Source organism: Pithys albifrons, chromosome 2 (assembly GCF_047495875.1).
Source record: "Pithys albifrons albifrons isolate INPA30051 chromosome 2, PitAlb_v1, whole genome shotgun sequence".
Lineage (NCBI taxonomy): Eukaryota > Metazoa > Chordata > Aves > Passeriformes > Thamnophilidae > Pithys > Pithys albifrons.
In genome coordinates this window covers 119558910-119581729 of record NC_092459.1, presented here as the reverse complement: position 1 = coordinate 119581729, position 22820 = coordinate 119558910, and the positions used below count along the sequence as shown (strand labels likewise).

Below are 22820 nucleotides of genomic sequence, written 5' to 3'. Positions count from 1 at the left end.
CATCTTCCATGTCTCCAACTTGCCCCTTGTTTCTTTAGGGGAGGGAACACAATGGTGCCCACCAAGTTCTCATCCTGACCTTCCATGGTGAATCCAAGATCAGTTTCCTGATCCAAGATCAATTTCCTCAATTCAACCTGAGGAATTCTGAAAACCAACGAGCCCCCACAATTCCAGAGCATAAATATCCCTTTGGCTCCATGCTCAGAGATACCAATCCTTGGCCCCCCTTCACTCAATCAGCTCCACCAACTGCTCCCCACCACTTGTTTAAGGAGAGAAATGCCAATCACAGCCAGCACTTGGGAATATCTGAACGGATCATTATCCCACAGGGACGGGATAATTCCTTTATTCCTTTACAACAGGAGTGAGAAAAAAAAAACCCCAAGCATTTCAGTTGGAAGCAGCTGAGCATTTCCTTCTCCAGATTTTACAGAGTGGAACTCAATCAATGGTATTCCAAAGCTGGGCCAAGTCCTGCAGTGGCCAAGGGAAGCAGGATCTTGGCAGCTGTGCCTGCAGCTCCCGGGAAACGCTGGCTGGAGCGGGATGCTCCGGGTGGGATGTTCTCTTGGCTGTCCTTTCCTGCCTCAATGTACAGGAGCAGGCTGTGCTGCCACCTCCCCTTGGCTGGCTCCTGGAGCACTGGAGCAGCTGGCACAGCTTCCAGAGTTTTGGAGCAGAACCTGGCACCAGAGCCAGGCTCCTGTGTCTGGTGTGCTTCCCATCTCTGAGTAGATCCTGTCCTGCTCCTTCCTCTGAGCTGGATTTAGGGATGAGGTTTCCATAGATCCTGTGCTGCTCCTTCCTCTGAGCTGGATTTAGGGATGAGGTTTCCATAGATCCTTCCTCTGAGCTGGACTTAGGGATGAGGTTCCCATAGATCCTGTGCTGCTCCTTCCTCTGAGCTGGATTTAGGGATGAGGTTTCCATAGATTCTGTCCTGCTCCTTCCTCTGAGCTGGACTTAGGGATGAGGTGTCCATAGATCCTGTGCTGCTCCTTCCTCTGAGCTGGATTTAGGGATGAGGTGTCCATAGATCCTGTGCTGCTCCTTCCTCTGAGGTGGATTTAGGGATGAGGTGTCCATAGATCCTGTCTTGCTCCTTCCTCTGAGCTGGATTTAGGGATGAGGTTTCCATAGATCCTGTGCTGCTCCTTCCTCTGAGCTGGATTTAGGGATGAGGTTTCCATAGATCCTTCCTCTGAGCTGGACTTAGGGATGAGGTGTCCATAGATCCTGTCCCGCTCCTTCCTCTGAGCTGGACTTAGGCATGAGGTTTCCATAGATCCTGTCCTGCTCCTTCCTCTGAGCTGGATTTAGGGATGAGGTTTCCATAGATTCTGTCCTGCTCCTTCCTCTGAGCTGGATTTAGGGATGAGGTTTGCATAGATCCTGTCCTGCTCCTTCCTCTGAGCTGGATTTAGGGATGAGGTTTCCATAGATCCTGTGCTGCTCCTTCCTCTGAGCTGGACTTAGGGATGAGGTTTCCATAGATCCTGTCCTGCCCCTTCCTCTGAGCTGGATTTAGGGATGAGGTTTCCATAGATCCTTCCTCTGAGCTGGATTTAGGGATGAGGTTTCCATAGATCCTGTCCTGCTCCTTCCTCTGAGCTGGATTTAGGGATGAGGTTTCCATAGATCCTTCCTCTGAGCTGGATTTAGGGATGAGGTTCCCATAGATCCTGTCTTGCTCCTTCCTCTGAGCTGGACTTAGGGATGAGGTGTCCAAAGATCCTGTCCTGCTCCTTCCTCTGAGCTGGACTTAGGGATGAGGTGTCCATAGATCCTGTCCTGCTCCTTCCTCTGAGCTGGACTTAGGGATGAGGTTTCCATAGATCCTGTGCTGCTCCTTCCTCTGAGCTGGATTTAGGGATGAGGTTTCCATAGATCCTGTGCTGCTCCTTCCTCTGAGCTGGATTTAGGGATGAGGTTTCCATAGATCCTTCCTCTGAGCTGGATTTAGGGATGAGGTTTCCATGGATCCTGTCTTGCTCCTTCCTCTGAGCTGGATTTAGGGATGAGGTGTCCAAAGATCCTGTCCTGCTCCTTCCTCTGAGCTGGATTTAGGGATGAGGTTTCCATAGATCCTGTCCTGCTCCTTCCTCTGAGCTGGATTTAGGGATGAGGTTTCCATAGATCCTGTCCTGCTCCTTCCTCTGAGCTGGATTTAGGGATGAGGTTTCCATAGATCCTGTCCTGCTCCTTCCTCTGAGCTGGACTTAGGGATGAGGTTTCCATAGATCCTGTCCTGCTCCTTCCTCTGAGCTGGACTTAGGGATGAGGTTTCCATAGATCCTGTGCTGCTCCTTCCTCTGAGCTGGACTTAGGGATGAGGTTTGCATAGATCCTGTCCTGCTCCTTCCTCTGAGCTGGACTTAGGGATGAGGTTTCCATAGATCCTGTGCTGCTCCTTCCTCTGAGCTGGACTTAAGGATGAGGTTCCCATAGATCCTGTCCTGCTCCTTCCTCTGAGCTGGACTTAGGGATGAGGTTTCCATAGATCCTGTCCTGCTCCTTCCTCTGAGCTGGACTTGGGGATGAGGTGTCCAAAGATCCTGTCCTGCTCCTTCCTCTGAGCTGGACTTAGGGATGAGGTTTCTATAGATCTTGTCCTGCTCCTTCCTCTGAGCTGGACTTAGGGATGAGGTTTCTATAGATCTTGTCCTGCTCCTTTCTCTGAGCTGGATTTAGGGATGAGGTTTCCATAGATCCTGTCCTGCTCCTTTCTCTGAGCTGGACTTAGGGATGAGGTTTCCATAGATCCTGTCCTGCTCCTTTGTCTGAGCTGGACTTAGGGATGAGGTTTCCATAGATCCTGTCCTGCTCCTTTCTCTGAGCTGGACTTAGGGATGAGGTTTCCATAGATCCTGTCCTGCTCCTTCGTCTGAGCTGGACTTAGGGATGAGGTTTCCATAGATCCTGTCCTGCTCCTTCGTCTGAGCTGGACTTAGGGATGAGGTTTCCATAGATCCTGTCCTGCTCCTTCCCTCTGAGCTGGACTTAGGGATGAGGTTTCCATAGATCCTGTCCTGCTCCTTCCTCTGAGCTGGATTTAGGGATGAGGTTTCCATAGATCCTGTCCTGCTCCTTCCTCTGAGCTGGATTTAGGGATGAGGTTTCCATAGATCCTGTCCTGCTCCTTCCTCTGAGCTGGATTTAGGGATGAGGTTTCCATAGATCCTGTCCTGCTCCTTCCTCTGAGCTGGATTTAGGGATGAGGTTTCCTTAGATCCTGTCCTGCTTCTTCCTCTGAGCTGGATTTAGGGATGAGGTTTCCATAGATCCTGTCCTGCTCCTTCCTCTGAGCTGGATTTAGGGATGAGGTTTCCATAGATCCTGTCCTGCTCCTTCCTCTGAGCTGGATTTAGGGATGAGGTTTCCATAGATCCTGTCCTGCTCCTTCGTCTGAGCTGGACTTAGGGATGAGGTATCCAAAGATCCTGTCCTGCTCCTTCCTCTGAGCTGGACTTAGGGATGAGGTTTCCATAGATCCTGTCCTGCTCCTTCCTCTGAGCTGGATTTAGGGATGAGGTGTCCATAGATCCTGTCCTGCTCCTTCCTCTGAGCTGGATTTAGGGATGAGGTTTCCATAGATCCTGTGCTGCTCCTTCCTCTGAGCTGGACTTAGGGATGAGGTTTCCATAGATCCTGTGCTGCTCCTTCCTCTGAGCTGGATTTAGGGATGAGGTTTCCATAGATCCTTCCTCTGAGCCGGACTTATGGATGAGGTTCCCATAGATCCTGTGCTGCTCCTTCCTCTGAGCTGGATTTAGGGATGAGGTTTCCATAGATCCTGTGCTGCTCCTTCCTCTGAGCTGGACTTAGGGATGAGGTTCCCAGGACTTGCTGGCTCTTTGTTCTCTCAGTTTATTTTTCTGAGGGTGTATTTAAAGCTGATATTCCCCCCCCAACCAGTGGAATATATCCTGAAATCCTGCAGGCAGAAGGAGGATTGGGATCCGTGTCCTTGGCGGTTCATCTTTTCCCTGGCACTGGGACAGCTCCCCAATGGAAAAGCGCCTCGGAGTGAGGGAGTTGGAATTGCAGGCAGCGAGCCAGGAAAAGGCTTGGCATGCCGAGGGAATAATGGATTCATTCCTCAAAATGTGACAAAAAAGAGGCTTCTGGACTGCCTGCCCAGACTGCTGGGAGGGCAGGGAATGGGAAGGCTTGGAAATAAAACTGGCAGGAGGGAAAGGTCGGGGGAGAGACGGGAGGGAGTCAGGTGGGTCTGCACCTGATGCCAGAGGGGAAGGAAATGCCACCAAGGTAAAGGACAAAAGGCATTAAAAAGAAAATGCTCCACAAATGAAAATACCAGCTCTGTGGAGATAGTAGGGAAAAAAAAAAAGGAAAAAAGGAAAATTGGCCGGGCTGTGAAACAATCCACCTGCTGTGAGCTCCTTTAAATAAAGGGAATAAATGGGAAGCTGCGAGTCCCTGAAGCTCAGCCTTTTGCAGCAGCTCCGCAGTTAATGGACGTTAATTAGTACAAAGTGGGTGCAGCTTGCAGAGCTTTGGGTTTGGATCAGGAATCCCCTTCTGATGCAAATTTCCTGCTCGGGATCATTTGCATAATGGCATCATAAAGAGAAATTTGCATCAGGAGACGGGGAACGATTCAAAGCTGAGCTAAGAACAGGAGTTGGAGGAGGGAGCAGAGCAGAGGTGAGGAAAAGGTTCCTCTGAGGGTCGTGGAGCTTCCTGCAGGATTAGGGAAGGCATCTGGAATGTGGAATCATTTTCAAATCAATTTTCTGAGGTGGTTTTTTTCGGTCCTGTGTGATGGCAAATGCGTGGGGGGGCACAAAAGAAGGGCTCTGATATTCCAAGCTGTGAAGGTTGTTATGAGGAAAGGTAATTTGGGAATTAGCCATTTTGCTCAGGATTCATCTGGTTTGTGCTGCAGCAGAGGATCCTCCCGAACTGGTCAGGGTAGTGACTTTTTATAGCTGTGGAAGGGGAAGAGGCAACTTTGAGACACAAATCATTGTGTTTTGGGAGATTTGATTCATCTTCAGGTTCAGAGGCTTTGAGGGTTTTGTAATGTCAGAATGTGGGGTATGGACTGGTGTCTCCTGCAAATGGGGCACTCTGGGGAGATCCCATCTGGAGATCTGGGGAACAGCAGCACAAGGATGTGGAGCTGCTGGAGAGAGTCCAGAGGAGGCCCCGGAGCTGTTCCAGGGCTGGAGCCCCTTTGGAGTCAGGCTGGGAGAGCTGGGGGGGGTCACCTGGAGAGGAGAAGGATCCAGAGAGACCTGAGAGCCCCTTGCAGAGCCTGAAGGGGCTCCAGGAGAGCTGGAGAGGGACTGGGGCCAAGGGCTGGAGGGACAGGACACAGGGAATGGCTTCCCAGTGCCAGAGGGCAGGGCTGGGTGGGATACTGGGAAGGAATTGGTGGCTGGGAGGGTGGGGAGGGGCTGGGCTGGAATTCCCAGAGAAGCTGTGGCTGCCCCAGCCCTGGGAGTGTCCAAGGCCAGGTTGGATGGGGCTTGGAGCACCCTGGGACAGTGAGAGGTGTCCCTGCCCATGGCAGGGGGTGGAATTTTCAGGCCCCTTCCAACCCAACCCATTCCATGATGCCATGAGACAGTTGCATTGCCGTGTCCAGGGGCATTTCCGTGCCCTCAGGATGCCTTTCAGGAAGGACAAGTGTCATTTATGTGAGCCTTCTGTAGACAGATGTCTTGCATGTCCTGAGGCATCTTGGTTGACCCTGGAGGGATCCATTTAGGCAAATCAACGACTCCCTGAAGGTCTGAGCTCCTGTGCAGTCAGTGGAGACCTGGGCAGTGTGTTGAACTCACTCCCTGAAGCTTCTCCTCTCTGGAAACACCTGGAGGACAGTTCTCCTCAGTTTGTCTCTGAATATTCCACCATTTCTTATCTCCAGGAATGGGATGTTTCTCTCTTATCAGAGTGGCACTTGGCTTTCTTTATTTCAGAAGGATTTCAGTTTCTGGTGACTATTTCATAGGAATATGCAGATGCTCTGGGTTGCCTGTGGAAACACGTGGCTGCCAAAAAGAGCTGTTCGGAGGATCAACATGTGCAGGGATCCCTAAGGAGAATGTCTCCAGGAAGGGGATGTGGATCCCAGAAAGGAATAGTTGTCCTCTCATTCATCTCCCAATTGGATGGTTAATATTATTTATGGGGATGATTGAACCTTTAAAGATCCCCATTTGAGCCTGTTTGCTTTTGAAGTTCAAAAGCAAAGGAAGGATCTTGAAATGCCTCTTGAAATTCCAATTAGGAGCCAGTCAAAACCCATCACCAAAAGAATAGGTTTTGTTTTGCAAATGAGCAATTAAAAAGTGACAAATATCTTCAATGCTCGAACACTCCGCTGCAGTTCCCGTTCTGCTCAAACGCCGCTTTCTTCCTGGGAACGTGAGGATGTTCCCCAGGATTTCCCTTTCCCCCCTTTCTCTTAGGAATGCCTCTGGATGCTCTCAATCCAACTCCAAAGCTGCGCTCCCTCCACCACTGCCGGGGATTATGCAAATCTCTTCATGAATAGTTTAAAATCACATTCATCTTTTCTAGTTTCAAGTTGGTTTTTTTGGCTTTTATGTTTCTTTTCCTACCCTTTTTTTTTTACCATTTCCCCCCCCCCCCCCCCCCCCGCTTTGAGTTTTCCTTAATTATTTACATTTATGATTTAAATTATTTATTTCTTTGCTTTTCTTATTAGAGGAGTAATAATTAAGGAAAGTCAACTTTTTTTTTTTTTTTTGGTTGTTCTACCAGGACTACGTGAAACCTTGAACTGCAATTATATCCCTGTTTCAGTAGTTGTTGTCCATGTTTTTCATGGATTAAGCCTCTGGAAAACACACGTGTCTTAACTCTGGAATATTATATTTTATTGTTAATATTTCTCTCCTTCTGACGATTCCTCTGTAGAAGGTGGCACCACTTTTGGGGGAGGACAAACATCAGCCTGTGAATGGATTAATCCTGTGCAGGGCAATTTCGGGCTGTGCTGCTGTAAATTGTGGCTCTTTGGGAGCAGGTGGGTTTATCCTGACAGAGGTTTCAGTTTGATCTGTTCCCGTGGATTGGGAGGATTTATTGGAGCTTTGAGGTGGCAGAGAAAGGAGGAGGGTGGTTCAGAAGGGAGTGAAATGTCTCTCTCTCAGGGAAGGGGCAGGAGGATGAGCTCAGACATGAACTGGAGAGGGAGAAAGGAAAAAAAAACCCTGGGGAGGGTGGAGGTCACTGAGTAATATCAACAGGTCATGGAAAAGTCCTGGTTGGAAAAGTCCTCTGAGATCATCAAGTCCAACCATCCCTCAGCACTGCCAAGGCCACACTGACCCATGTCCCCAAGTGCCACATCCAGAGGGCTTTTAAATCCCTCCAGGGATGGGCACTCTACCCCTGCCAGGGCTGGACAGCCCTTCTGGTGAAGAAGGACTTGTACATCTGCTACAAAAAGGACTCTTCAGAGTCCTCTGAAGTGCATCCAGCACTAAATTCCCCCACCAAGGCAGTACCTGGCTCTCTGGAGACACTCAAAGCTCAGCACCATCCCTGAGGAGGCTCAGAGGTGACCTCAGCACTGTCTGGAACTGCCTGAAGGGAAGTTCTGGCCAGGTGGGGGTTGGTCTCTTCTCCCAGGCACTGAGCAATAGGACAAGGGGGCACGATGGGCTCAAGCTCTGCCAGGGGAAATTGAAGTTGGAGAGCAGAAAAAACTCCTTTGCTGAGAGAGTGCTCAGGGATTGGAATGGGCTGCCCAGAGAGGGGGTGGATTCCCCATCCCTGGAGGTTTTTCAGCTGAGCTTGGCCGTGGCACTGAGTGCCATGATCTGGTAAAGGGACTGGAGTTGGATCAAGGGTTGGGCTTGATGATCTCGGAGGGCTTTTCCAACCCAATCCATTCTAGGATTCTGTGTCCTCACACCCCACACACCGGCACGGGATGCACAACCCTCCTGACACCAGCCATGGGACACAGGAGGGAGGGCCATCTCTGCCAGCCTTTCCTCTCACAGTTGTCCCTGCCCAGGGCAGGGGGTTGGAACTGGATGGTCTTTAAGGTCCCTTCCAACCCAAACCACTCTGGCATTCTGTGCTTTACCAGGTTCCTGTTTCACCAGCCAATCCCAGCTCCTTTTGGGTTCATCTCCCAGGAACAAACTGCTCTGAAATAAAGACACCTTTGTAAAGGTTTAATATAAATGAATCCCAGCATCATTTAGGTTGGAAAAGCCCTCTGAGATTGTGGAGTCCAACCATCCCCAGCACTGCCAAGGCCACCACTGATCCATGTCCCCAAGTGCCACATCCACAGGGCTTTTAAATCCCTCCAGGAATGGGGATTCCACCCCTGTCCTGGGGGGCTGTGCCAGGGCTGGACACCCCTTTAGGTGAACCTTTTTCTCCCAATCTCCACTCTGGAAACCTGTTTATCCCACATTTCTCATACATACCTGGAAACTCACACATGAACACAGGTCTGTCAGCAAGTTCCTTGTGAAATTATCCCCCAAATCCTGCCCCAATCCCTCTGGCAGCACAGTGAGGGATGTGGAGCATGGAGGGAACACTCCTTACAACACTTTGACGTGGAGGAGTTGCAGATTCTTGACCCTTTTACACGGACCAGGCACATGAGAACAAAGCTCAGAAGCAAAACTGGGAGGGAATTTGAATCCAGGTCCTCCAGCAAGTTGCCCCCAGCTTGGTTTAAGTGAGGAACACAAGACTAACAGCCTGTTCTCCCTGTAGGGAGGGGAGAATAAATGTCATTTGGTCACCAATTTATACCTTCTGTGGGCTGAATTGTCCCCAGGAAGTTCCTGCCTCTTCCCATGGTCTCCAGGAGCAGGTTGGGCCCCTAATTTATACAGTTTGCTGCAGCACCTGAATGAGAAGGAGAAATCCCAATCATTACTCCTGTAATTTTTGATCCATTACAAGTTTAATTGAAGTTAATCCCTGAAGATTCCAAGGCAAAACAGGCCCTTGGGAGCCATGGAGGTTGGTAGAGGTTCTGCCTGTACTTTGAAGGAACATTTATTGAATTTTTTTTTTTTACCTTGTCAAACCTGCAGTGTTACCAGTAGAAAAACCCATCATGGATCACTGATTTCTAAGTGTGTTCAATATCCAGCTTATTTTTAACTGCCTTTCCTTTCCAATGTTTTGGAAAGGGAATAATAACAGTCAGTGTGTTGTCAGTGACAGGGAAAATACCTAATCAGGGATCATCTGAACAGCACTGGAGTGGGCACGACACTCTGAGTGAATAATCTAATAAATAGTCTCTGAAACATTTATTTAACTGAGCCATCAGACAATTGCAGGTGGTGGTTGTGTTTATTCCTTGATTCCTTGAACCAGGAGGGCGTTGCCAATTCCCACCTTTGCTGGTCGGATTTCTTTGAGAATTACCCACAGTCTTGTCTGAACTTCAAGTGTCTCAGGGCAGGAATTGCTAAACTGAAGCATTTTTCCTCTTGGATAACACAGGATAGAATCCATTCTTGCTGCCACCTATGCCTGAAAGCAGAGAATTAAAGAAGTGGTTGCCATTAATACAAATTAGGGTGTTTTGACAGCCTCCTAATCAGCTCAGGCAAAAATGGTGCTGCACAAACAGCACAAGGGCCTTTTAAGGAACTTTTTTTTTTTGGGGGGGGTGTGAGTGAGAATTCACCTTGTTTGGGCCTTTGAGCCCTTACATGGTTTGTCCTCTGTGGTGTGTTGATATTCAGAGGCATAAATCAGCTTTATCCGAGTCGTGCTCTGCTGCAGGATGGATTTTTCCACACAGTTCTCCTAGAAATAATCTTGGAAAAACACTTCCCCAGCAGGTGCTGCCTATGGATGTTCCCTCCCCTCTGGACTGTAATTAACATGCAAATGAGGGATGAATTGGCAGGGTTTGACTTAACAATATGTGGTTTTTTGCCCTCTCCAGGTATGGGCTGTTTCTGGGGAGCCGAGAGGAAGTTCTGGAGGCAGAAGGGAGTTTATTCCACCCAGGTGGGATATGCAGGAGGGCACACCCCAAACCCCACCTACAAGGAGGTCTGCTCAGGTAACTCCTGCTCTTTGCTTTTTAGGGATTGGGGATGGAATCCTCTTGGGATTAGGAATGATCAGGAAGAGTGAAATGAGTGACTGCAGAGATTTGGTGGTTGGTCCCCCCTGGTGTTGGCTTTGCATCCTAAAAATCCTGAAATCTCTGTCTGCCCATCCCAGCGTTGCCTCCTAATAATGAATCAGTTAATGCAGGAAGCAATGAAAAAATTCCTGAGGAAATGGATTCAGTCTCAAATACAAGTGTGTTCTTTAGAAAAAAGTGGGAGGTTTGCTTTTATTTTTGTGTGTATCTGAGTATGACCAAAAATCAGAAATTCCTCATTTATATTATTAATAATAATTTGTTAATTGTCTCTCCAGTTTAGTGCACAACATCCTGCCAGTGCCAGCCCAAGCCCTTGCATTTAGTTTTCATTCTGCACTGCTGAGAATCCAACACAGTTCCTTTCTGTGGCCTAAACCACAGAAGGTTTGGGAAGGGAAGGCAAAGGAGGGGAAGGTTTGGGAAGGGAAGGTTTGGGAAGGGGAAGGAAGGTTTGGGAGGAGAAGGTTTGGGAAGGGAAGGGAAGGGAAGGCAAAGGAAGGGAAGGTTTGGGAAAGTTTGGGAAGGGAAGGTTTGGGAAGGGAAAGGAAGGTTTGGGAAGGAAGGTTTGGGAAGGTTTGGGAAGGGAAGGGAAGGGAAGGGAAGGTTTGGAAAGGGAAGGGAAGATTTGGGAGGAGAAGGTTTGGGAAGGGAAGGGAAGGCAAAGGAAGGGAAGGTTTGGGAAAGTTTGGGAAGGGAAGGTTTGGGAAGAAAGGTTTGTGAAGGATTGGGAAGGGAAGGGAAGGTTTGGGAAAGTTTGCAAAGGTTTGGGAAAGGTTTGGGAAGGTTTGGGAAGGGAAGGTTTGGGAAGGGAAGGTTTGGGAAGGGAAGGGAAGGGAAGGGAAGGTTTGGGAAGGAAAGGTTTGGGAGGAAAAGGGAAGGGAAGGGAAGGGAAGGCAAAGGAAGGGAAGGTTTGGGAAAGTTTGGGAAGGGAAGGTTTGTGAAGGAAGGTTTGTGAAGGATTGGGAAGGGAAGGGAAGGTTTGAGAAAGTTTGCAAAGGTTTGGGAAGGGAAGGGAAGGGAAGGCAAAGGAAGGGAAGGTTTGGGAAGGTTTGGGAGGAGAAGGTTTGGGAAGGGAAGGGAAGGCAAAGGAAGGGAAGGTTTGAGAAAGTTTGCAAAGGTTTGGGAAGGGAAGGTTTGGGAAGGAAGGTTTGTGAAGGATTGGGAAGGGAAGGTTTGAGAAAGTTTGCAAAGGTTTGGGAAGGTTTGGGAAGGGAAGGGAAGGGAAGGTTTGGGAAGGGACGGGAAGGGAAGGGAAATAAAATGGAATGGAAAATTCTTTTTCCATTTTCTGGGGACAGCCATACAGATGCCAATCTGCAAAGGCTTTCTGGAGGGTGTGCATGATTTTGAGCTATTTTCAGGGCTTTTGCCTAATCCATAAATACACCAATTTTTGGCCAGCATTAGACAAGCCAGGATGTTCATTCACTGTGTAACATCTTTTCATATTTTGCTTACAGATGTTCAGAACAATTCAGTTTATCTGTATATTCATAAGCTTTTAGAAATCTGCATAGCTCAAGTGGCACTGAAATCAGAAGGGAAAAAACTCTGCTGTTGTTATTCAGAAGCTGCTGATGTACAATTACCACACAAAATCTGCTGCTAAGGATGATTTTCTTAAAAACAGGGCACTTAATAGGATTGTGGTTCAGGCTGTCAACATCTAAGCAGGTCATTTTGTTTTGCTTTGAGTTGTTCCCTTTGTTTATCCTCAGTGACTGTAATGGAGGAAAAAATAGGAATATGTCTGTTTATTATATGATATTAGAAGGCTTAGTGAACATAACAGCAGATTAAACCAATTTGTAACCCAGACAATTCTCAGGACCTTTCTGAGGCATTTGCTCTGCTGCACAAATCACAAATCTTAATAATTAACAATTCAATATAAAGATATTCCACATGGACTCGGTTTTCTGCTTTGAGTTGCATAAAAGAGTTGACTGTGAAGTTGATTCACATTTTCTCAGCAGCAAACCCACGTTTTTCAGAGGGCCAGCATTGCCTCTTGCATATCAATGAGTCTTTTGACTGATTCTTCTGTGTGGGATTTCCAGTTCTCCTTAAAATGTCTTGGCTTGCAAAGGTCACCCAGAAGACTTGGAAATAGCTGGTGGAAAAGAGTGGAGCAAGGCAGGATTAATTTCTTGCTCTGTTACCTCCTCTCCCTTTGGTCAGCTGGTGATTTGCAAAGTTAATTCCATCTCTACTTCATCCTTGGACTTGAAGGAGAGGGCAGGACAACCAGAGGAGCCCAGACCTGGCTGGTGCTTGGCATGTGGTGGTTGAAGGATGGGAAGGCTTGTGGAGAGTTTGGCTGTGTGATGTGAGGCTTGTTTTGCATATTTTTGCATAAAAAATGTGATCATTGAAGGTGACAACTGGAACTGGGACTGGGATTCTTCACAAGGAGCAATATGGCCAAGGTGGAATGTGGGAAACCAGTTCTTGCCATCCCAGATTTCCCCTTCCCTGCAGAATACACATGAAGGGCCAATGGCAAATGATTAACATGATCATAGATCATAGAGTGGTTCAGGTTGTAAGAGATCTTAAAGATCATTTAGATCCACCCCCTGCCATGGGCAGGGACACCTTCCACTGTCCCAGGGAATCCAACCCTGCCTTGGACACTCCCAGGGCTGGGGCAGCCACAGCTTCTCTGGGAATTCCAGCCCAACCCCTCCTCACCCTCCCACCCAGCAATTCCTTCCCAATATCCCATCTATCCCTGCCCTCTGGCAGTTTGAGACCATTCATCCATTCCCTGTGTCCTGTGTGTCCATCCCTTGTCCCCTTGGAGCTGCATCCCATGGGATTGTCTGCTGAGAACCCCAGCTTGGAGCCATCCCAACCAGGGCATCCTCCAGTTCCATGGGATCCCAGAGTGGTTTGGGTGGGAAGGGACCTCAAAGCTCATCCCATTCCATGGGCAGGGACACCTCCCACTGTCCCAGGGAATCCAACCTGGCCTGGTCCCAGGTTTGGGACAGCCACAGCTTCTCTGGGAATTCCAGCCCAGCCCCTCCTCACCCTCCCAGCCAGCAATTCCTTCCCAATATCCAACCTAAATCTCTCCTGACAGCCAGGAATGGAGGGTGGTGGTACCCATGGGGATTTGAGATCCCAAATTAATTGGGAAGGTGCTGTGGGAGCATCAACTCCTTTCTGTTCCTTGTGCACTGAGAGCAGGGAGATTGGAGTAAGGTGGAGGAGCAGGAATTAGAGTTAGGGAGTCATGGAATCCCAGGATGGTTTGGGTGGGAAAGGATCTTAAAGCTCATCCCATTTCATGGGCAGGGACACCTCCCACTGTCCCAGGGAATCCAACCTCGCCTTGGACACCCCCAGAGATGGGGCAGCCACAGCTTCTCTGGGAATTCCAGCCCAGCCCCTCCCCACCCTCCCAGCCAGCAATTCCTTCCCAATATCCCCTTTCCCAGCCCTGCCCTCTGGCACTGGGAAGCCATTCCCTGTGTCCTGTCCCTCCAGCCCTTGGCCCCAGTCCCTCTCCAGCTCTCCTGGAGCCCCTTCAGGCTCTGGAAGAGGCTCTCAGCTCTCCCTGGATCGTTCTCTAGCCTGGACATTCCCAATTTTCCCAGCCTGGCTCCAGCCCAGAGTGGCTCCAGCCCTGGGATCAGCTCAGTGACTCTCCTTGTGCTGAGACAGCCCCTTATCTGGATGATCAAACCCTTCATTTGGACATCACAACACTGTTCCACTGAGGGTCTGGCTCTCCAAAACGTTTAAATCAGGCTCTCCAGAACCTGTAAATCTGCAATCAAACTGCAAATATTCCCTTCACTTTCTGTAGCTGATCAAGGGATCTGAAGGTTTTCCTGGGCAGGAACTGAGTGCCCCAAGATGAAAGTCTCCAGGGAATAATGAGAATGGCTCAGCTCAGTTTCTTTTAGCATGAAATCTTTGTCAGGAGAATAGATTCCTGTTGTGCCTTTGTCTGTCCCTTTTTTTTTCTTTTTTTTTTTCCTAAGAAGAGGGTGTAGGAATTTTAATGACTGTGAAGAATATCAGTGTTCACCCTGCTCTTGATCTGTCCAACATGTGATGGACCTTTTGCTTCACTTTTCCCCCTTTTTTTTTCCCCCCAGTTCACCTGTGAGGATGGAAGGAAAGGTCAGGCAAAGTACAAAATTCTGAGTAAATCAAAGTTAATGTCATGGACTGTGGGCATTGGTGTTTTGTGTGGGTTTTGTAGCAGTTGAAGAGCAGGATCTTGTAAAAAAACATGTAATTTTTCTTAACTGAACCACTCAGGATAAATTGTGCCTCTGTAATCATGGGGTCATTGTTCTGAGATCCTTCAAAAAGTGCTGAGGAAAAACTTGCTAAAAACCCTCTAAACTACAATTTGTCCTCCGTGCCAACTGCCAAGTCATGAAAGAAAATGAATGTACCAATTTCACTTCAAAAAAAAAAAAAACTCTCTTGGAGAGGTGAGAACAGCTCCTGCTGCAGCGTTAAAACCTTGGCAACAACAGCTCCAAGAGATGCTTTACATTCCTCTTTCTGCTCCACTGCAGCTCCACCTCCAAAATTGCCCCCACTGCCATTCCTGACATGTGCCTTTTTTTCAACAGAAAAGCTTCTTGTTGACCAAAAAAAAAAAACTTCCTTCCACCTTCAAATCCACCTCACAGAGGCTGAGTCAGCACTTGAAAAATAAAAGGCAGAAGGAAACAAAAAAGCTCCTGGTGCACAAGGGAAGGGCCAGAGCTCTGCTTGGGGAGCTCTGCTGCATCTTTAATCAAGGTTGAGTTCCCTTTTCCATTCCACAGTTTGACTTCTCAGGGTTAATATCTTGGTTCAAGCTCCAACAAACCCAACTGGTATTTATTATTTAGGCACCTGATTGTGCCTCGTGGCAAATTTCCAACCCTCGTGGCCTCTCTGCTGTCCTCCCTTCCTGTCATCTCTTTATCTCAAAGCACAGGCTTAGGTTGGAGCAGCAGAATAAATCCTAAATATATTATTTATTATTAACAACTCTATTTGAATTGTATTCCACTGAGATGGGTTGTTTCCCTCTCTCTCATCTCCTGCTTTTATTAAAGATATATATAAGATGGAAATGTGGTAGCCCCAGAGGTTGAAAGAGCCATTATTGAACAAGTCAAAGACAAAAATCTTCTGACCTGGAGCCTCCAGGAAGCTCCCAAAGGACCTTCATTTCAGGAGGGACCTTGTGCAGGATCAGCCTGGGATGTTCTCCTGTCAATGGGCCTGAAATCAAAAGCTGCAACATGAAACTGCTGCTTTTTTTAAGCTCAAACCATGATATATTTGTGAAAATGATGTTCTTTAAACCCTCTCTGCTGTTCCTGTGGCCAGGGGGGGGGGTTTTCTCACTGTTTGTTTTTGCTGTGGAGAGATTTGTAAAGCAAAAACAAGCTGCAAAGGTGGTTTGCTCAGTCTGCCAAACTCCTCCCAGAATCAGGGACTGCTGCAGGTGGGAACTCCACTGGGGTCACCTCTGGCTTGTTGTGTCCCCAAGAACCACTCTTGGTGTGTCAACTTTGAAGTGTCTCCTGCAAACTGAAAAGAAAGAGGAAAAGAAGAAGGAAAGAGTGTCATGGGGGAGAGATTGAAGATGGTGGAAGCTGAAGAGGGACTTTGGACAAGGGATGGAGGAACGGGACACCACTCTTGGTGTGTCAACTTTGAAGTGTCTCCTGCAAACTGAAAAGAAAGAGGAAAAGAAGAAGGAAAGAGTGTCATGGGGGAGAGATTGAAGATGGTGGAAGCTGAAGAGGGACTTTGGACAAGGGATGGAGGAACAGGACACAGGGAATGGCTTCCCAGTGCCAGAGGGCAGGGATAGGTGGGATAATGGGAAGGAATTCTTGGCTGGGAGTGTGGGGAGGGGTTGGGCTGGAATTCCCAGAGAAGCTGTGGCTGTCTCATCCCTGGAAGTGTCCAAGACCAAGTTGGGCAGGACTTGGAGCAACCAGGAGGTTGGACTGAGATGATCTTTCAGGTCCCTTCCCACCCAGATCATTCCATGATTCCATGAAAGGAGGGAGAAGCTGCAGCTGCTGGGAGAGCCTGGCCCTGGAAGCAGCACAGATGGTGGGACACGTCGGTGTTTTCAGTGCGTTTCTTGTTTATCGTGGTGTGTTCCTGTTCTTTTCCTGCTCCTGCTTCTTCTCTGAGCTGGAATCTTTGTCCCTTTAGTGGCACAGGATTGAAAAGCTGTGGTGGCCACAGGGCTGTGCCTGACACTGTTTTTCCTGAAATTGGGAAGATGCTGCAGTGGCTTTGTGTGACCAGAACCTGCTTTGACATGTTCCTGTCCCGTCATATAAAAGCTGGTAAATTGAGTGATGTCTCACCAAGGTGATTGAGGTTCTGAGTCATTCTCCAAGTGACCTGCATATTTTCCATGTCTTGGATGACTAATGAAATTATGTAACTACAGGATTAACTTCTGTTTGCTCAGCTGTGTCTAAAAAGGCTCCTGGAGCTCAGCTTTTAATTAGGAATTTGATGATACTCAAGTTCTGCTCTTTTTACACACTCACACTTGAGTTTTCTCCAGGTGAGAGGAATTTGGTCCATGAGTAAGACAAGGACTTGATGCAGTGAAAGGAGGAGCAGAACCTTTGAGGTCCTCATGGCCATAGTGAACTGTAGGCACAATTTCCTCACTTTCCATGAAGTAGCAACAGCATAAAGACCATTTTGAGAAGGACTTGGGGAAAGCCAGAGCTCAAGGGATCTCTTGGATTTCCTCCTGCATTTGTTGTGGGCTAAAACTTGAGTCCATCTGTTGCAGGTGTGATCTTTTTAGAAGAGATGAAAGCCTTTGGTGCACTGAAGGAGGCAGAAGGTGGGGAGATGGGATGGACTGGATGGTTGGCTCACAATTCTGGTGTGAGAGAAGGTGAAGGGTGGCACCTACAGACTTGTGGGTGAAATATGTGACTAGGGAGGCTCCAGGTTGGAAGCTCTGAGTGCTCATGTGATGACAGAAATGAGCTACAAAGCCCAAGCAATGGAAAAAACTGATTTTTATTGAAATACCCAAAGTGATAGACACGACACCATCTCCATCCAGGGGCAGCTTCCTCAAATTAAGAGGATGCAACAACCCTCTTGAGGGGTTTGTAGGACTCATCTAGATCAGTTCAACACTGCAATGAGATCTTTACCTCCAGACCTCAAGGGATAATCCACAAAATTTCACTGAGATACAGGTGGTACGTGAGCTCCTTTTTGCTCATTGGCTTGAAGATCTTTCCCCAAAATTCTGTCCTCCTTTCTGGGACCTCCCTGCTCCTACAACATGGGCAGGAGGGAGGGTGGGTCACTCTTTCCATGAGCCCAGGATCTTCACATTTGTTTCTATGCAATACATTAGGCCTTGCTGGACTAACTGGGACACTCGAAGGTTTATTTTGGTCTTCACTCAGGAAGAAAAACCCCTTTTTGTTGAAGCTACATTTCTGGAAAATTCTGGGATATAAAATTTCATAAAAAAGGGGAAAAGAAAGGGAAAATATTTTGCTGTTTGGAACAGAACTGCTGTGTTGGTTCACACCAAAGATGTAGTTGATCTAAAATTCTCTTTCAGCAAAAGTCAACATGAGTTGGTTTGGAAGGGGCTTGGAGCAACCTGGAATGGTGGGAGGTGCCCCTGCCAATGGCAGGGGGTGGGCATGGATGGTCCCTTCCCACCCAAACCATTCCATGATTCCGTGAGTCCTGTCTCCATATACTCCCAGCTTCCAGGTATTAATGATTTAGTCTTTAATAATCACTGATGACCTTTTCCCTCTTCATTTGTGTATCCGTTTCTTTAATAGGATTTCATTTCTGGCATTCACAAATAGGAGGGAAAATTGTGGCTTCATTAACTCCAGCATTGAACCTGTGCAGGAAGGTTCAAAGAGACCTTGTTAAAGGTTGTTTTGCTAAAGGTGATTTCTTGGCAGCTCAGTGTGTCTGGGAATGAAGTGTTTATTCTGAGGAGGGAGCAGAAAATGTGCTTTATTGATGCTCTTCAGGAGAATTCCACAGTGCTGTGCTGTGTTTCTGTACCACCAATAGAGCTCAGAGCTCCAGGAAAGCTGGAAAGTGGAGAAAAAACCAAAGAAATGGGGAAAAAACAAACAGCAGATTCATCATAGGAAGTCTAAAAATATCACTTTGCTTTATTTTGGTTTGTTCTGAATGGTTTTTGCTTTGAAACTCGCTGTACAACATCTTGGGAGGCTTTCACTGTGGCACAGAGGGAGATCTTCTTTCATGGTTGCACATCTTATGGCAGCAGCAGTTGGATGGTTTGGGTTGGAAAGGACCTTTAGATCATCTAATTCCAACAGGACTAAGAGCAAACCTGATTTCCACGTCTCTGAGATCTCTTCATCTCTGTGGTGTGGACAAAGTGACCAGTCCAAGGTGTCTGACCTCCAACCTGTGCTTCAGGTGGAGGAGAAGGTTTGGTTGGAGCCCTCTTGGAGGTCCCCCAAAATTGTCTTTGGTTTCTAAAGCAGCTTCTTTGTTATCGACACCTGTGCCATCCCCAGAAGAGTTGCCAAGGCTGCACCCAGGGCAGGGCATGGCACAGGGCACAGATGTGGGCATGGGTTTGTGATCAGGCATCCCTCTGGATCACTTTGGAAGGCCTTGATGTGTCTGGAGCCAGGCCAGGAGCCTGTCCTGGCCAGTTCCTTGGTACAGGCACTCAGCCCCATGTGTGAGTGCACAAACCCTACCTGGAGGACAAAGGCTTTGTTGCAAGGTGAGGTCTGATGGCAAGTTGGATGTGATGAGGAAAGACCTGAAGGGAACCTACAGGGAGGGTGGAGAAGGACTTGGGACAAGGGGATGGAGGGATAGGAAAGGGGGAATGGCTTCAAACTGACAGAAAGTAGGTTTGGATTAGATATTAGGAATAAATTTTTTACTGTGAGGGTGGTGAGGACCCGGCACAGGTTGCCCAGAGAAGCTGTGGCTGCCCCATCCCTGGAAGTGTCCAAGGCCAGGCTGGACAGGACTTGGAGCAACCTGGGATGGTGGAAGGTGTCCCTCCCCGTGGCTGGGAGTGGAATTAGATGGTCTTTAAGATCCCTTCCAACCTGTAATTCCATGATTCTCTACAGTCAGAGATCAATCCTAACCCTGGATTTACCAGCAGATATTTTGCATTGAGAAGCTCAGTGGACTCTTTGGACTTCCCTACTTCTGTTTTCAGTCTTTTTGAGGTGTGTTGTCTCTCCTGACATCCACAACCAGCCCCCTGAAAACCCCTGGATGCCAGGAATGCTCTGGCTGGCAAGAAGCAGGAAGGAATCAGGAGTGTTGCCTCCTTGCCCCTGCCCGTGGTTGTGCCTGGAGACATTTCTGTGCCTGTTCCTGGGCACAGAAATATGAGCTGGCACCGAGTTCATGCCCTCCCAGTGCTGCCACACAGATCAAACCTGCCTGGAACACCCAAACTCAACCCTGACATGTGGATAACTGGATTTTTTGTTTGCTCCTTCCCCTCGTGGTTTAATCCAGTGTTTATTCAGTCAAGTGATTCAATTAGAAACTATTTTTATTTTCGTTCCGAGGAGTGAGAAATGTTAATTTGGAGCTGAAATGCCTTCGAGTGATTCTCTTCTAATGTCACATTTCCATAAGCTCTGTAAGGTTTGCTTCCTGCTAAAATAGTACAGCAGCAGAACAAAAATCCTGGAGAAAAAGGGAGTTTAAGGTTTTCAATGCTGGACTTGGCATGGGATGTCACCTTGGTGGGTAAAGCAGAGAGAAAAACAAGCAAGTCCTTTCCTCTCCAAGTGCATCACTGAGAGAAAAGACAACAGATTGTTGCAGACAGTTGGAGAACTCAAACCTCATGAGAATTTTAATGAATGTAGAAAGACACCATCTCAGTGTATGAACAGCCATGGACCTGCCTGGTTTGGAGCAGGAGGTGGGTGAAAGGGAAGCAGCTTTGACTGTGCTGTCCTTGGGTTCCTTTTACTGAGGTTTGATTGGAGCATGACATGCATGGCCATGGTCCTTCTCCTTGTTGGCCATGAAAGTGGAGCTGGAGGCCTTTAATGGTACTACAGCTCTTCGTAGCTTCCATTCAGAGAATCTTTCAGGTTGGAAAAGCCCTCTCAGATCATCCAACTGTCCTCCAGCACTGCCAAGGCCACGACTGCCCATGTCCCCAACTGCCACATCTTCAGGACTTTTAAATCCCTCCAGGGATGGGGACTCCACACCTTGCCCTGGGCAGCTGTGCCAGGGCTGGACAACCCTTTCCATGAAGAAATTGTTCCAAGTATCACAGAATCACAGAATGGATGGGTTGGAAAAGCCCTCCGAGATCATCAAGTCCAACCCTTGGTCCAACTCCAGTCCCTTTACCAGATCATGGCACTCAGTGCCATGGCCAAGCTCAGCTGAGAAACCTCCAGGGATGGGGAATCCACCCCCTCTCTGGGCAGCCCATTCCAATCCCTGAGCACTCTCTCTGCAAAGAAGTTTTTCCTGATATCCAACCTAAATCTTCCCTGGTGCAGCTTGAGGTCACTTTGTCTCACCCAGTGACTTGTGATCTGGGAGAAGAGTCCGACACCCACCTCACTGCACCCTCCTGTCAGGGAGTTGTAGAAAGCCAGAAGGTCTCCCCTGAGCCTCCTTTTGGAGCACCTCTGGAGGGGTTGGGAGGTGTTCAGTCACCAAAAGCCCGTGGTCACCTCACTGAGTGTGTGGTGTCCAAACAGAGGTCTGACTTTGGATATTGGGAATAATTTCATGGAAAGGGTTGTCCAGCCCTGGCACAGCTGCCCAGGGCAGTGGTGGATTCCCATCCCTGGAGGGATTTCAAAGCCATGTGGATGTGGCATTTGGGGACGTGGGTTAGTAGTGGGGGTTGATGATCCCAGAGGGTTTCTCCAACCCAAATGATTCTCTAATCCTACATTTGTGGCTCAGCAGTGGCTTTTCCTTCATCAGCACATATCTTGATGGTGTTTCCCAAGCATTCCCTCCAGCCTGGAGTCAGGATGCCTTCAGTGGATGTGCCTCTTATTTTGAGAGTCATTTGGGACTTCAAACTCCCTGAGCAGGTGTTTGAACCAAGGGCTGTCACACCAAAGCTGTGCCAAATTTTGGTACCAGCTCCCCCTGTTTCAGATCTAATTAATAATGAAGAGCAAAATACTCTCCTGGTCTTTCCCAAAGGTTCAACGATCCCAAACAGTCTCTGGTGATGAGCAGGGTCTTTCATACAGCAGTTGGGATTTATGGAACTTTGCATCAGAAAGAGAATTCTTTCTCTGGCCTGCTTGAAGGATGGCTGTGGAAAATAAAACAATTAAAAAGCAAAGACTTTTGCAGAAAAGCTGCTTTTGTTGCTTGTGCTCTTGTAACAGGAGGTTTGGATCTACTGAAAGTGCAGAAAGTGAAGGGAGTGGAGCACAAGTGCTGTGGGGAGAGGCTGAGGGAGCTGGGGGTGTTCAGCCTGGAGAAGAGGAGGCTCAGAGGTGACCTCAGCACTGTCTGGAACTGCCTGAAGGAAAGTTCTGGCCAGCTGGGGGTTGGTCTCTTCTCCCAGGCACTCAGCAATAGGACAAGGGGGCACGATGGGCTCAAGCTCTGTAGATCAGAAGACAATTCTTTCCAGAGAGTGCTCAGGGATTGGAATGGGCTGCCCAGAGAGGGGGTGGATTCCCCATCCCTGGAGGTTTTTCAGCTGAGCTTGGCCGTGGCACTGAGTGCCATGATCTGGTAAAGGGACTGGAGTTGGACCAAGGGTTGGACTTGATGATCTCAGAGGTCTTTTCCAACCCAATCCATTCTATGATTCTGTGATGAATAACTTGTGTCACAGCAGATATGGAAGGCAAATTCTGCAGCTCAGCTGAGTGGAAAGCCAAGTGTCTCCCTGCATCTCCATCTATTTCTTTCCTCCAATCCTCCCCTAATTCCTTTATTTCCCATGTGATAACAGACTTTTCTCCATGCAGCCTCACTGTTCCCATGAAGCAGAATTTGCCTGCCTGGGAGATGTTCCTGTTGGAACAAGGAGCTGTGAGCAGGGATCTCACCCAGCTGCTTTTGGCCTCCTTTCTTCCCACCTTTCTGCATTTGCATCATTAAACAGCAGCTCTGCTGCCACAAAAGCTGTTGCCATAGTGTTACACCTAAAAATGGGTTCTTTTTATATCACCTGCCTGACAAGTGGTTATTTATTTGTCCTTAGGCCTCTTCAATAGCTCTCCATTGCAAGGATGGCCCAGAGTTTGAGGAACAGCTCAGCCAGTAGAGCTCCTGCTCCCATTGTGGTTCCACAAGAGCAGATTCAACTTTTCCAGTGTTTCTCAAAGAGTTCTAAGAAAATATCTCCCTCTTTCCCTCCCCTCTTCCAAGAATCCCTAAACTTCCCCTGTACTTGGCACATCAGCAGCAGCACAACCTCTTTAGAATCCTGGAATCACAAGATGCTTTGGGTTGGAAGGGATCTTAAAGACCAGCTCATTCCACTATCCCAGGTTGCTCCAAGCCCTGTCCAACCTGGTCTTGGACACTTCCAGGGATGGGGCAGCCACAGCTTCTCTGGGCTGCCAGGGCATCCCAACCTTCCCAGCCACCAATTCCTTCCCAATATCCCCTTTCCCAGCCCTGCCCTCTGGCATTGGGAAGCCAT

The 22820-nt window shown here is 48.3% G+C and overlaps 1 protein-coding gene across 4 annotated transcripts in view; it reads left to right on the top strand.

Moving 5' to 3' along the window:
- MSRA (methionine sulfoxide reductase A) overlaps window positions 1-22820 on the top strand; it is a 277850-nt gene that overhangs the window by 105323 nt on the left and 149707 nt on the right. For 3 of the 4 annotated variants that reach the window (XM_071547604.1, XM_071547607.1, XM_071547606.1), the window contains exon 3: window positions 9944-10063. The exons of the other annotated variant lie outside the window; for it this stretch is intronic. In XM_071547604.1, the coding sequence (XP_071403705.1) occupies window positions 9944-10063 (120 nt within the window). The remainder of the gene's footprint in view (window positions 1-9943; window positions 10064-22820) is intronic. 4 annotated transcript variants of the gene reach the window in all.